The sequence below is a fragment of the Oryctolagus cuniculus genome, chromosome 9, assembly GCF_964237555.1.
Source record: "Oryctolagus cuniculus chromosome 9, mOryCun1.1, whole genome shotgun sequence".
Taxonomy (NCBI): domain Eukaryota; kingdom Metazoa; phylum Chordata; class Mammalia; order Lagomorpha; family Leporidae; genus Oryctolagus; species Oryctolagus cuniculus.
This window is the reverse complement of record NC_091440.1, coordinates 137,668,526-137,680,749: the sequence shown is the minus strand read 5'-3', so window position 1 is coordinate 137,680,749 and position 12,224 is coordinate 137,668,526. Positions and strand designations below refer to the sequence as shown.

General features: G+C 52.9%; 2 protein-coding genes across 6 annotated transcripts in view; one reads left to right on the top strand and one right to left on the bottom strand.

Annotated features, from left to right (window-relative positions):
- PFKM (phosphofructokinase, muscle) overlaps window positions 1-8,339 on the bottom strand; it is a 33,658-nt gene extending 25,319 nt beyond the window's left edge. The window contains exons 1-3 of one of the 4 annotated variants that reach the window (XM_051850433.2): window positions 7,353-7,500; window positions 6,878-6,968; window positions 6,209-6,331 (exon numbers count right to left, since the gene is read on the bottom strand). In XM_051850433.2, the coding sequence (XP_051706393.1) occupies window positions 6,209-6,331; window positions 6,878-6,959 (205 nt within the window). In that variant the 5' untranslated portion in view covers window positions 6,960-6,968; window positions 7,353-7,500. Of the gene's footprint in view, window positions 1-6,208; window positions 6,332-6,877; window positions 7,037-7,352; window positions 7,501-8,199 lie in introns of those variants that run through there. The other 3 variants (XM_070049748.1, XM_070049747.1, XM_051850440.2) reach the window with 3 other exon arrangements.
- Window positions 7,585-12,224, top strand: part of SENP1 (SUMO specific peptidase 1) — a 54,671-nt gene continuing 50,031 nt past the window's right edge. Inside the window, exon 1 of one of the 2 annotated variants that reach the window (XM_051850442.2) lies at window positions 7,585-7,884. The gene's annotated coding sequence lies outside the window, so the exon portion shown is untranslated. Of the gene's footprint in view, window positions 7,885-8,244; window positions 8,384-12,224 lie in introns of those variants that run through there. The other variant, XM_051850441.2, reaches the window with a different exon arrangement.

Here is a 12,224-nt window from a genome sequence, read left to right as displayed (position 1 = left end):
CCAAAGCAAACAACTCCATCTGACTTCATGCGCTTACATGTTAGGGAGCAAGGCACATGATAAACACACCAGCCACATCCTGAAGAGAAATGAAACCGAGGGACAAGTACGCTCATTAACCAGCCTGGGCCAGAACGACCCCTCTGAGGAGATGACATTTAAGAGGCCTGAAGGAGCAAGGGAGAAAATGCTGCTGAGTGAGCTCTGCAGGCAGCTTCCAGGGAGGCAGGGACAAGTCGGGGTCGTATCAGAGGCAGGCGCAGGCCGGGGGCCAGAGGACCACCAAGGTGTTGTCTGACTCAAATCAGAACGTTAAGGGACAACGGTGCCTTAGTGGTGGTTGGGAAGCAGGGGCGTGGGGGTGGGGAGTGATGCGAAGCGCTTGTGGCATGAGGTGCAGCCCTCTCTCCAAACGTGTCTCTGGCCCTCACATTTCTACCCTACCCAGCTGGCGTACTGTTTATCATCTGTTCCCCACTGGAATGTGAACTCCACCAGACAGACTCCAGGCACAAGAGCAGGTCTGCACTTCAGCTCCATCTGGGACAGGACGCCTTCTGGAGATGGAGCAACTGCCACCAGGCACCGACAGTGACGTTTCTGTCACAGGGCACCTGTCTGGCGATCCCACCCCACCTGGCACAAGCAGGCAGAGTTTCTGTGTGGCCTGATTGCTTTGAGACAATGGTTCTCAGCTCCACTCCAGTCTAGCAAAAGCTGGTTAGAGATGGCAATTCATGACCCCTAGCTGGGCCTGCGGAGTGAGAAATTCTGGGGGCAGGGGAGGCAACCGTGTGTTTTAACACACCTGCAGGGGATACTGACACGAGGTGAAGTTTAAAAACCCTTGCGCTATGCTGTAAAGGTCCTGGAACACTGGCCCTTGAAGAAAGCTCTGCCTGCCCCAAAGGCCCGGACGGCTCCTGTGGAGCGACTTCAGAACCAGGGTCCATGACCAGAGAGAGAGCGAGCCTAAGGAAGTGGTCACAGGCGGCAAGACGACCCCTCCTATGGGGCGAAGGCACCACTTTCACATCCTCAGCTGAGACCCAGATAAGCTTGTTCAGCCAGGGAAGACAAATCACCATGGTTGAAGACAGTCCTAGGAGTCTTCCACATCAGATCTGCCCACCCTCATCACCAGGACGCAGAAGCCTCAGCTGTTTAGTAAGCACACAGCCCAAAGAACACACGACCAGGCTCTTAAATACATTTCCCTGGTAACTGAGAGTTTATGGGACCACCGAGAGAAGGGTGGTGCATCACTTAATGACTGGGATAAATTCAGACACAGGCACTCTCGGGGGATCCTGTCACCACACACACATCAGAGCATACCTGAACTGACCTCCACGGCAGAGACCACTATACCTAGGCTATACAAGGGGTCTTGAAAAAGTTCACGGAAAACATATTATGAAAATTATGTACAGATTTCAATTTTTCCGCACCAAAATAAACTTATTTTTAATTCTACTTTCCATGAGCTGTGTGAGGCACCCTTGCACTTGTATGGAAACCTTTAATCTGATGCAGAAAGAAGTGCACCTTCCAAGGGATGTGGGCCAAGGACAATAGTCGTCATCTCCACACACCACTTAGGCTCACAGTGTGGGCTCACTGAACATCCCGGCACACACAAACTACCTGGGCCTGAGTGTGCTTAAAAAGGAACAGAGGGGCCAGCTCCGTGGTGCAGTAGGTTAATCCTCTGCCTGCAGTGCAGGCATCCCATATGGGTACCAGTTCTAGTCTTGGCTGCTCCTCTTCCAAGCCAGCTCTCTGCTATGGTCTGGGAAAGCAGTGGAAGATGGCCCAAGTGCTGGGGCCTCTGCACCCATATGGGAGACGGGGAAGAAGCTCCTGGCTCCTGGCTTTGGATCAGCACAGCTCCTGCCATTGTGGCCAGTTGGGGAGCGAACCAACGGAAGGGAGACCTTTCTCTTGTTTCTTCCTCTCACTGTAACTCTAACTCTCAAATAAATAAGTAAAATCTTAAAAAAATAAAAAGGAACAGAAGGGCAGCAGGGGGCATGGCGACGCTGGCGACAGACAGCCTCACAGTGCAGTCTTATCCCCCGGGGAAACTGTCTTGAAGGGGCAGGTGGTGTGGCACCTCCCCCTTACACAGTCCCCCCCGCTGCCACTTGCAGCTTAGCAGTCTCAGGGGTCACTGGCCTCCTGGGCAGGCTGCCCATCACTGCTGCCCTGGTGCAGAGAGGGGTGTTAGGCATGGTGGGCAGCTGTAGCTGCTGGACCAGTGCGGGCACACAAGGCCATCTGCTGTCCCAGTGCTTCTGTCCTGGAGGAAGCTGTCCCACTCTCAGCTCCTTGGGACCCCAACCACCTTTCTCTATGAAGAGTGAGGCCTTGGCGATCACTCCCTTGGTGTCCTCCCCAGCACGGCACATCCTCAGCTGAGATCCAGATAAGGGGCAAGGAGCTGCTGCGGCTGCTTCACTGCCACGTGTAGAGCAGAGGCAGAGAGCACTCGGCTTCTCCACGCAGAGCCGCTCCGCCACAGGAGTGGACTCCCGGTGGGACTCTCCAGGGACGCTTCAGGCTGGCAGGAGCAGCTGAGGGCCAGCAGCCAGGATTTTACACGTTTTGGTGCCAGCGACTCCATGTGCACCTCTGTGAATCACACTGAGGACAGAGCTCCTCACTGGCTTTGAGGGCAAGCAATGGACCTGTTTTGTTTGCTGCTTTATTTATTTAAATATTTTTATTTTTTTGACAGAGTGGACAGTGAGAGAAAGACAGAAAGGTCTTCCTTTTTCTGTTGGTTTACCCCCCAGTGGCTGCTACGGCCGGCACGCTGTGGCCGGCATACCACGCTGATCCGAAGCCAGGAGCCAGGTGCTTCCTCCTGGTCTCCCATGCAGGTGCAGGGCCCAAGCACTGGGCCATCCTCCACTGCACTCCCGGGCCAGCAGAGAGCTGGACTGGAAGAGGAGCAACCAGGACAGAATCCGGCGCCCTGACTGGGACTAGAACCCGGTATGCCGGTGCCGCAGGCGGAGGATTAGCCTATTGAGCCACGGCGCCGGCCTTGTTTGCTGCTTTATATTCTCAGTGCTAAGTACAGTGCCTGACACAGTATGTTCAACAAATTTACTTGGAAGGAAAAAAAAGGAGGGAGAGAGAGCAGAAAGGAAGGAATGGAATTCCCCACTGGGGCTGGAAAGATATTCGATTACCTTTCTCCAGAGCAGGGCCGTGGAACATCAGGCCCCTGTGCCACATAACAGCCATGAATCTTCTGGTCTGGCCCTGCCTAGGCAACTGTAGGCAGGACTTAAAATTCAGTTAATCAGGACTGGTGCTGCGGCATAGCGGGTGAAGCCACCGCCTGCAGCGCTAGCATCTCATATGGGCACTGGTTCGAGTCACGGCTGCTCCTCTTCCAATCCAGCTCTCTGTTATGGCCTGGGAAAGCAGTGGAAGATGGCCCAAGTCCTCGGGCCCCAGTGCCTGCATGGGAGACCCGGAAGAAGCTCCTGGCTCCTGCCTTCGGACTGGCTCAGTCTGGCTATTGCAGCCAATTAGGGAGTGAATCAGCAGATGGAAGACCTCCCTCCCTCACTTGCTCTCTCTCTCTCTGTCTCTGCCTCTCTGTAACTCTGCTTTTCAAACACATAAATAAATCTTTTAAAAAAGCCTATTAAAAAGAAATTCAGTTAATCTATAGAAAAGTAATTTTGCATTTGATCATTTTGTATGGCTCATGAATGATGTTATAAGTATCCAAAAGGCCCTTGGCAGAGAAAAGGCTCCATACTCCATTCTAGTGGCAAAACTGGAAGGGTTAAGAATGGTTCTTAGGGGGCCAGCATTGTGGCGTAATGGGTTAAGCAATTACCTGTGACACCAGCATCCCACATGAACATGAGTCAGAGTCCTGGCTGCTCCACTTGAAATCCAGCTCCTTGCTAATGCACCTGGGAAAGCAGCGGATGATGGCCCAAGTGCTTGGGCCACTGCTCTGACAGGGGAGACTCTCAAGTCTGGCTCCCGGCTCCTGACTTTGACCTGGCCCAGCCCTGGCCACTGTGGTCATTTAGGGAGTGAAACAACAGAAGGAAGATCACTCTCTCTGTGACTTTGCTTTTCAAATAAATACAAAAACCTTAAAAAAAAAAAAAAAAGAAAAGAAAGAAAATAACGGATTGGATAAATTTGATTAAGTGATAGTTTTTATAATTTTTTATCTACTTATTTTCATTTGAAAGACAGAGAGAGATAGCTTCCATTGAACGATTCACCCCTCAAATGCCCACAACAGTTCCGGTTGGCCCAGGCAGAAGCCATGAGCTCAAAACTCAATCTGGGTCTCCCACGTGGATGTCAGGAACCCAAGTACCTGAGCCATCATCAACCACTCCTGCCTCCCTGGGGTGCACAACTCAAATCAAGTGCTGTGATACAGGATGCATCCATGCTAAGTGGAAACCTAAATGCTAAGCTGAACACCCAGCCTAGCCCCAGTGTTTAAAGACAGGAAGTATACATCAGTATTTTGTCCATGGGATAATTCTGAGCTCAAACCACAGAAGCAGGTTCAATGTAGGAAGTCTGAGGTATTGGGACTAGAGCCAGCAGGAGAACGGGGAGGCAGGAAAGATGAGGACAAATGGAAAATCACAAGCACAAATTCAAGAAAGCCAGCAGCTGGGTTTAATGCTTGTTTCTAGATGCCTTCTATGCATGGGCAAAGCAAGGCTTTGGACCGAAACCACACAGAGTGGCTCCGGATAGATAGATAATGCCCAAACCTGAACAAATTGGAATTCTTGTGAGAAGCCACTTTCCCGTGAGTGTGGTCGAGTCTGGGTACACTAAGGAGACTGTACTAATGCAGACTGTGCAGGACCACAGTGCCAGCCTCCACAAACAAGCCCTTCCTTTCTCTCCATCTCTAGAGCATCTCGTTTTGAAATTCAACATTGTGAACCAATGTTCCCAAGCTCTTACCCTACACATTGCTCCTTCCACTTCCTTTCCTTGATCACCAGCTCTCCCAGTCATGATTTCAAATGACAAATGCTAAAAATTATGAGCAAATACTGTTATATATTTAATAGGTGCTGGGAGTGATTAATGAAATTGCTGAATCTCAAGGAAGACCTTTTTAGTCCTAAATTCCTTCTGAAAATACAAGAGTTGAACTAAATATTCTCTAAGGTAAACCATCAGAACAATGACAAGGGCAGGCCTACCACATGCATCATAAACTATCACTTCTAGTGTATTACTGGAGACAACAGAGGGAATTCAACACATGTCTGCAGTCAACTGATTCTGATATACACATACTTTCAAAATATTTACTTATTTTCATCCACTATAAAAAGTAGAATGACAAGAGTTCTTCCATATGCTGGTTTTCTCCCCAGATTTCCACAACAGCCAGGACTGGGCCAGGACAAAGTCTGGAGCCTAGAACTCCACTTGGGTCTCTGTGTGGATGGTAGGGACCCAAGTACTTGAGTCATCACCTGCTTACTTCTAGGGTGTACATTAGAAGGGCAATGGATTGGAAGCAGGGTCAAACCACTCTTCAACATGGGATGTGGCATCCCAAGCAGTGGTTTAACCTGCTGCACCACAAGCCCTGTCCTAATCAAAAAGAATTGTTTCTAAGCTTTAATATAAATTGCTTGTGAACTCAACATTGAGGCAGCAGTGACGGCTCAAATGCTTGGGTCCCTGCCAACCACATGGAAGACCTGGGTAGAGTTCCTGGCTCCCAGCTTTGGCCTGGCTCAGGCAGGCTGTTTCAGGTATTTGATAAGTGAATCAGTAGATGGAAGCTCTCTCTCTCTCCCTCTCAATCTCTCTCTGTTGCTCTGCCTTTCAAGTAGATATAAATATATAAATAAACATTAACTAAAAATAATATTTCACATGCTTGTATATCAAACTTGCTGACGGAAGTTCGGGAAGCCAACCAGCAACTCACAGATGAGGGGACAACTGATGCAGTAAAGAGGAAAAAAACCTGTGCTTCCTGAGGTGGGTGTTCCTTTCTCTAGTTTTCCAAACGACCTCTCTCTTCCCCTTTCTCACACACTCACACTTTCTCCCTGTGTCTTAGCTCTTATTTCGAGTTTGGTAGGTCTACCCTGGCTGACCACCCGCGCTTGAGTACCTCACTCTCCAACACTCCTTTGCACATTGCTACCCCTCATTTCCCCGCATGCCTCACCAGTTTGAAGATGAGGTATGCCTTCCTCGGTGCCTGGGTCATCATCAGTGTACAGACTCTGGGAGGCATCTGTCTTGGGTGGTGGCCTTGGTATGAGCCTGTTGGAAGTCGAAGCTTCCGCAGCTGAGAAGCAAAGAGTCCTGGGTTACCCTCGAGGTGAGACTCAGGGAGGAGCACTCCTTCCTCCCGTTCATTTTCTGACTCTCAGCTGTCCATGACACTCTTTCCATAAATCCAGTGAAAAATAAGAGAAGCAGTGACTCTTCTCAACAACCATCTTTCGTCCAAAGCAATCTATCCCTCTGACATAAACGGGAAAAGCAGAACACAGCCAGATACTTGCCGAGGAAGAGGTCATTTTTCCTTGGGGCTTGACTGACTTTACAGGTTTGGGGTGTCAATGACAGTGGGAACTGGGACTCCCAGAGGTGAGCCTAGACTAAGGACCCAGAAGCCAACAGCCAGCTCGTGGGCTCTGCCTCTGGTTCTCTCTCAGCTCCCAAATCCTCCTTACCTGCTTGGGCCTATCCACACACTTATGCAGGTGCTTGTGTTAGGAAAAGGTAAGACAAGGGAACACACCTGGCCACTTGCCCCTGACGCCTGTTCTGAGACTCCCATCCAAGAACCCAGGCAGTGCGCAGGAGCACCGTCAGGAGACTCAGGTACCTGTGCTTTGAGGAGTCCTGACTACCTGGTGAGACCGAATCACACACATGAAAAATTTCAGATGAAATTCCTCTTCACGCATGGCTGTCTCCTAGAGAGACAGAATTAAGTCCAAATGAGCAGATCGCGCCATGATTAGGTGTCCATGACTGGCAGGAGCAGGTATGTCCAACGGTACCGGCACGAGGCCCTAGCGTGGAGCCATCCAGACACTGGCGCGCCAGGTGGCCCTCACCAGCCCGCCTCAGCACCGCGGGACAGGCCTGGTCAGGCAAGGCCCGCCAGTCTGAATGAACCAACAAGCGGACCCCCTCAGCATGGCACGGGCTGCAGGTCAGCCAGTGTGCTCCCGGAGCGAAGGCCCGGGTCCACCCAGGAAAGCAGGCCTGCGTTTCCACACGCCGCCAGGGCCGCCCCCAAAGCGCCCCCCGCGCCCCCGACTTAATCAAGCGCGGTGCGCTGCCAAGTGAGGAACCTGCTAGCCTCAGCCAGCTCTGACTGCCTCTTCTCGAGTGCGCACGCTCTGTAAGCCTCCACGGGACCCGCCACAAACTGAGACCTATCGGGACCCCGGGTCCCCTCCTCTCAGGGCAGCCGCCCGCAAGTTCCCGCAGACCCGGGCCGCCAACGGGCTGCCATGGAAACCGCAGCGCGAGCCGGGACGGCGGGGCGGAACCAGAGAGCGGCGGGTAAGGGGGCCGAGGGACAGAGAAAAGAAAGGACCAAGGGCGCGCCAAGTATTCCGAGCCTGAGGAAGAGAAACAGCACAAGCAGGGGGCAGCAGGGAAGTCGTGACCGCAGCAGTCAACGCTCCCTCGCCTTCCGAGGCCTCGCCGCACCGCGCAGGCGTCCCGCGGGCCCCGAAGCCCGCTGACACCCCCCCCCCCGCCGCTGTCGCCAGCGGGCCTTCCGGCGTTGTGAAAGCGGTTCCGGTTCGCGGAGGTTCCCGGGTTTTGCGTCCCGCGACCGGCCGGAAACCCCCTCGCATAGCAGCCGGTTCCGGTTCGGTGAGTGGCGGCGGGAAGCAGGGGGAGGGGGAGGATGGCGGGAGCTGGGCCGCGAGGCCGAGTCGGGCCGCCTGGCCCCGGCCGGGAGGGGGCGAGGCGGCGTCGGGCCGGCGCGTCCCCCCGGCCCCGCCCCCGGCGCCCCTTCCCCTGGCGCGCCGCGGGCCGGCGGGTGGCGGTTCGCGGGCGCCGCGAGGCCGGGGGTCCGCGCGCCGCGCCGCCGACTGCGGCCCCACTCGGCGCCGCCCCCCGGTGGGGCTTTCCCGCCGGAGCGGGGCTCCTCCCTCGGGGCGCTCCGCGCGGCGCGCCCCCGCTCACCTCTTGCCTGCCTTGACCCAGTGATGGCTCGCGACTGCTCGTGCGTGCCGCGCGCGCCTCTCCCCTGCGCGGTTGCCCGGCGGTCCCTCCCCGAGATGTGCGACCGCTAGTGCCGCCGCCAGACAGAGACGCCGGACGCCCCTGCCCAGGCGGGAGACCCGCTGACCCGGCTCATCGCCGCCCGGTAATTCCTGGGGCGCCGCCTCCCCGGCGACCCCGACGTGAGCCCTCCGGATCCGAGCAGGTCCCGAGCTTGGTGATTTCTGCTTATCAGCGCCTCTGCAGGATTCCCACTATCTGGCCGGCAGTAGCCGGCTCCTTTATCACTTTGGAGTCAGCCTCGTTAGTTGTTGCGGTTCACGTGGAGTTCACGCATTGTGTCCGGGGGCGGTGGTGATTCCTTGAAATCTACCGAAAGCCGCGGGTGGGGGCTCACGACTCTGGCCGGGGTCTTTGTTGGCGTGGGCTCTTCCGGGCGGGGGAGAGCTCCCCATCCCCTCGGTTTTGGCCGCGCCGACTCTGACTCGGGGGTCTCGAGCCTCTGCTGAGATGCGCTCCCTTCACCTTCCCCCGGCCGAGGGACCGACCCCTCCCCCTGCGTCGTGGAAGCTTCATTCCTGCCTGTTCAGTTAATTACCCCACTGGTGTCTGTTCGCTGAGGGGTGAAGTCAGGGGGTGGATGGCACACAAACAGGTTCTGCTGCTTCTGGCTACGGTGATGTAACTCCTGGCTGCGGCCCCGCAAGTCCCCCACCTGCGCACCTAGGAAGGCCCCGCCTCACCGTCCCTGGCTTCTCCCAGGCAGAGACCTGTCCTTGCTCTGTTGGTGTCCCCCGCAACCGCCCGTGCAGCTGGTGCACAGTGTTATGTCCGTGTATGTTAAATAGCCAGTGCTTAGGACCTTCAAGATGCTAGGGGCCAACTGGGAGAGATGACCGAGGTGGGCGGGTGTGGTACAGTGTCATACACACAGTTGCTTCCCAGGGTAGAGTGATACCCTAAATTGTCCCAGCCTCATCTTGGTCCTGGGTAGTGTGGATTTCACGGTGCCTGCCCTAAGTACATGTTTTCGACTGACTTCATTATAGCCTAAACAGTCTCAATTGTAATCCCCTCTTTGTGTGAACTCAGACATGTTTTCCTGTACATTTACATTATGTTACAGTCAGAACTGTATCATTTTTTAGATTTTCAATTAATTATCTTTTTTTTTTTTTTTTGACAGGCAGAGTGGACAGTGAGAGAGAGACAGAGAGAAAGGTCTTCCTTTGCCGTTGGTTCACCCTCCAATGGCCGCCGCGGCCGGCGCACCGCGCTGATCCGATGGCAGGAGCCAGGTGCTTCTCCTGGTCTCCCATGGGGTGCAGGGCCCAAGCACCTGGGCCATCCTCCACTGCACTCCCTGGCCACAGCAGAGAGCTGGCCTGGAAGAGGGGCAACCGGGACAGAATCCGGCGCCCCGACCGGGACTAGAACCCAGTGTGCCGGCGCCGCTAGGCGGAGGATTAGCCTAGTGAGCCGCGGCGCCGGCCCTCAATTAATTATCTTTTGCTCAGTTTCTAATCTGATTCACCTCAAATACTGTAATTGTTTACATCCTTTTTGGTTTTTTGGACAGGCAGAGTTAAAGACAGAGAGAAAGGTTTTCCATTTTCCATTGGTTCACCCCCCAAAATGGCCACCACGGCCGGCGCACTGCACCCATCCAAAGCCAGGAACCAGGTGCTTCCTCCTGGTCTCCCATGCGGGTGCAGGGCCCAAGCCCTTGGGCCATCGTCCACTGCCCTCCTGGGCCACAGCAGAGAGCTGGACTGGAAGAGGAGCAACTGGGATTAGAACCTGGGATGCCGGCGCCGGCCGCTTACATCCTTTCAGTAAATTAAATGATCAGTATGTACAAGGAAATTACTAAAATTGTTTTTAAGAGAAAAAATTTTTTATTTAAAAACTTACGTATTTATTTGAAATGGAGAGTTACACAGAAAAAGATTTTTCCATCTGCTAGTTTACTCCCCAATGGCTGCATTAACTAGGGCTGGGCCAGGACAAAATCAGGAGCCAGAAGCTCCTACCAAGACACCTATGTGGGTGGGAGGGGCCCAAGCACTTGGGCCATCTTCCATTGCTTTCCACAGCACATTAACAGGGAGCTGGATTGGAGGTGGAGTAGCTGGGACTCAAACTGGAGCTCACATGGGATGCCAGCTCTGCAAGTGGTGGCTTAACCTGCTATACCAAAGTGCTGGTCCCGAGGGAAAAAAAATTTAATTCGAAAGCCAGAGAGACAAAGATAAAGAATCTTCCATCTGCTGGTTCACTCCCCAAATGGCCACAACAGCCAGAGCTGGGCTGATCCAAAGCCAGGAGCTTCTTCCTAGTCTCCCACATGGGTACAGGAGTCCAAGGACTTGGACCATCCTCCACTGCTTTCCCTGGTGCATTAGCAGGGAGCTGGATAGGAAGTGGAGCAGCGGGAACTCAAACCAGCATCCCTATGGGGTGCTGGCACTGCAGGTGGCAGCTTTACCTGCTATGCCATAGCACCGGCCCCTGGGGAAAATTCTTATACTTGAAAGCATTTGGTGGTCTGAAAGGTGCCAGATCCAGCATTGCATGGAAATTCTTGGGGTGAATACTCCCTCTCCCAATTTAAGTGTAAACTGGCAAAAATGAACCACTGATGGCACACTAGAGAAGCCAGATAGGTTTGTATGACCCTGTAAATGTAGGGCTTTAATTGTTTAAAGTGATAAATCGGTGTGGAGTCCCAGGTTTAGCTAAGCATTACTTGCAAACTATACGGTCTTTGCATGAGGATGGGTTAAAGGAAAGGAAGTGTGAGGTTGGAAATGTGCATTTTCCCTGGGTCTTTCCTTGGTTCCATCTCGGTGACTTCAGATGGCTCATTTAACCTTTTTGGGCATAATCTCTGGGTTTCTAACTTGCTTTCGTCTTCACATCTATGTCAGCAAAATGCAGAGGGCAGTAACATTGGATTGTGGTGCTGGGCTTCAAACTTTTAGATTGGCATCTTCTTAATAAAAAAAATAAAAAACACAAAGAAGTTGAAGTGACCTGAAAGAGTGAAACATGGAAAAAGCACTAATTTACTGATTGATGTGATTTTCTCCCTTAATGTGGAACCCAGGGAATTCTCCATTAAAAGAAGAGAGAAAGGGAAGAATGACCTGGAGAATTTACACATAGAAGCCTTTTTTTAGGTTGAACATTTGGAAATGCACTTGAAGCCTAAATCTAAGGCCTAGATTCTGTGGGGATCCTGTCTGGCAGGACTAGGTAATGAGGTGGTGATAACTGTGCTTGGCTGTCACCCTCCCTTTGTGCGTGTCCTTCGCCATGGCGACCATGAAGCACACCCGTCCCGTCAGCGACATTGGTGCCCTAGGACTGGTGTGAGGATGAGGTCGTGCTCCATCCTTTTCACAGAGGCTGTTGAGATCCTGTATAGATGCAGGTGTGCTGTCTCTTCCAAGAAGCAATGTGCCAAGGGCACATCTATTAACCTAGGTTCAAGAAGTTAGGTTTTTCACTTCTGTTTTTCTGGAAAAAGTGAATACATCAGAAGAGAAAGTATTTTTGTACAACAGTCCCCTTTACCCAAGGTTTTGCTTTCCATAGTATTAGTTACCCATGATCAGCTCTGGTCCAGAAACATTAAGGGAAAGATTTCCTATGTTTTTAAATATTTATTTGTTTCTTTGAAAGGCAGAACAACCAAGAGGGGCATGTGGGCCGGGGTGGGTGGGGAATAGATTTTTACCATTTGCTAGTTCACTCTCAGTTGGCTACAACAGCCAGAGCTGGGCCAGGCTGAAGCCAGGAACTCCCATCTGGGTCTCCCACATAGTGACAGGGGCTCAAGGACTTGGGCTATCTTCCACTGCCTTCCCAGGTTAGCAGGGAGCTGGATTGGAAGCAGAGTAGACAGGACTTGAACCAGTGCTCTGATATGGTACGCTATTGTCATAAGTGGCATTTTAACTCCCAGTGGCTCAACACCTGCC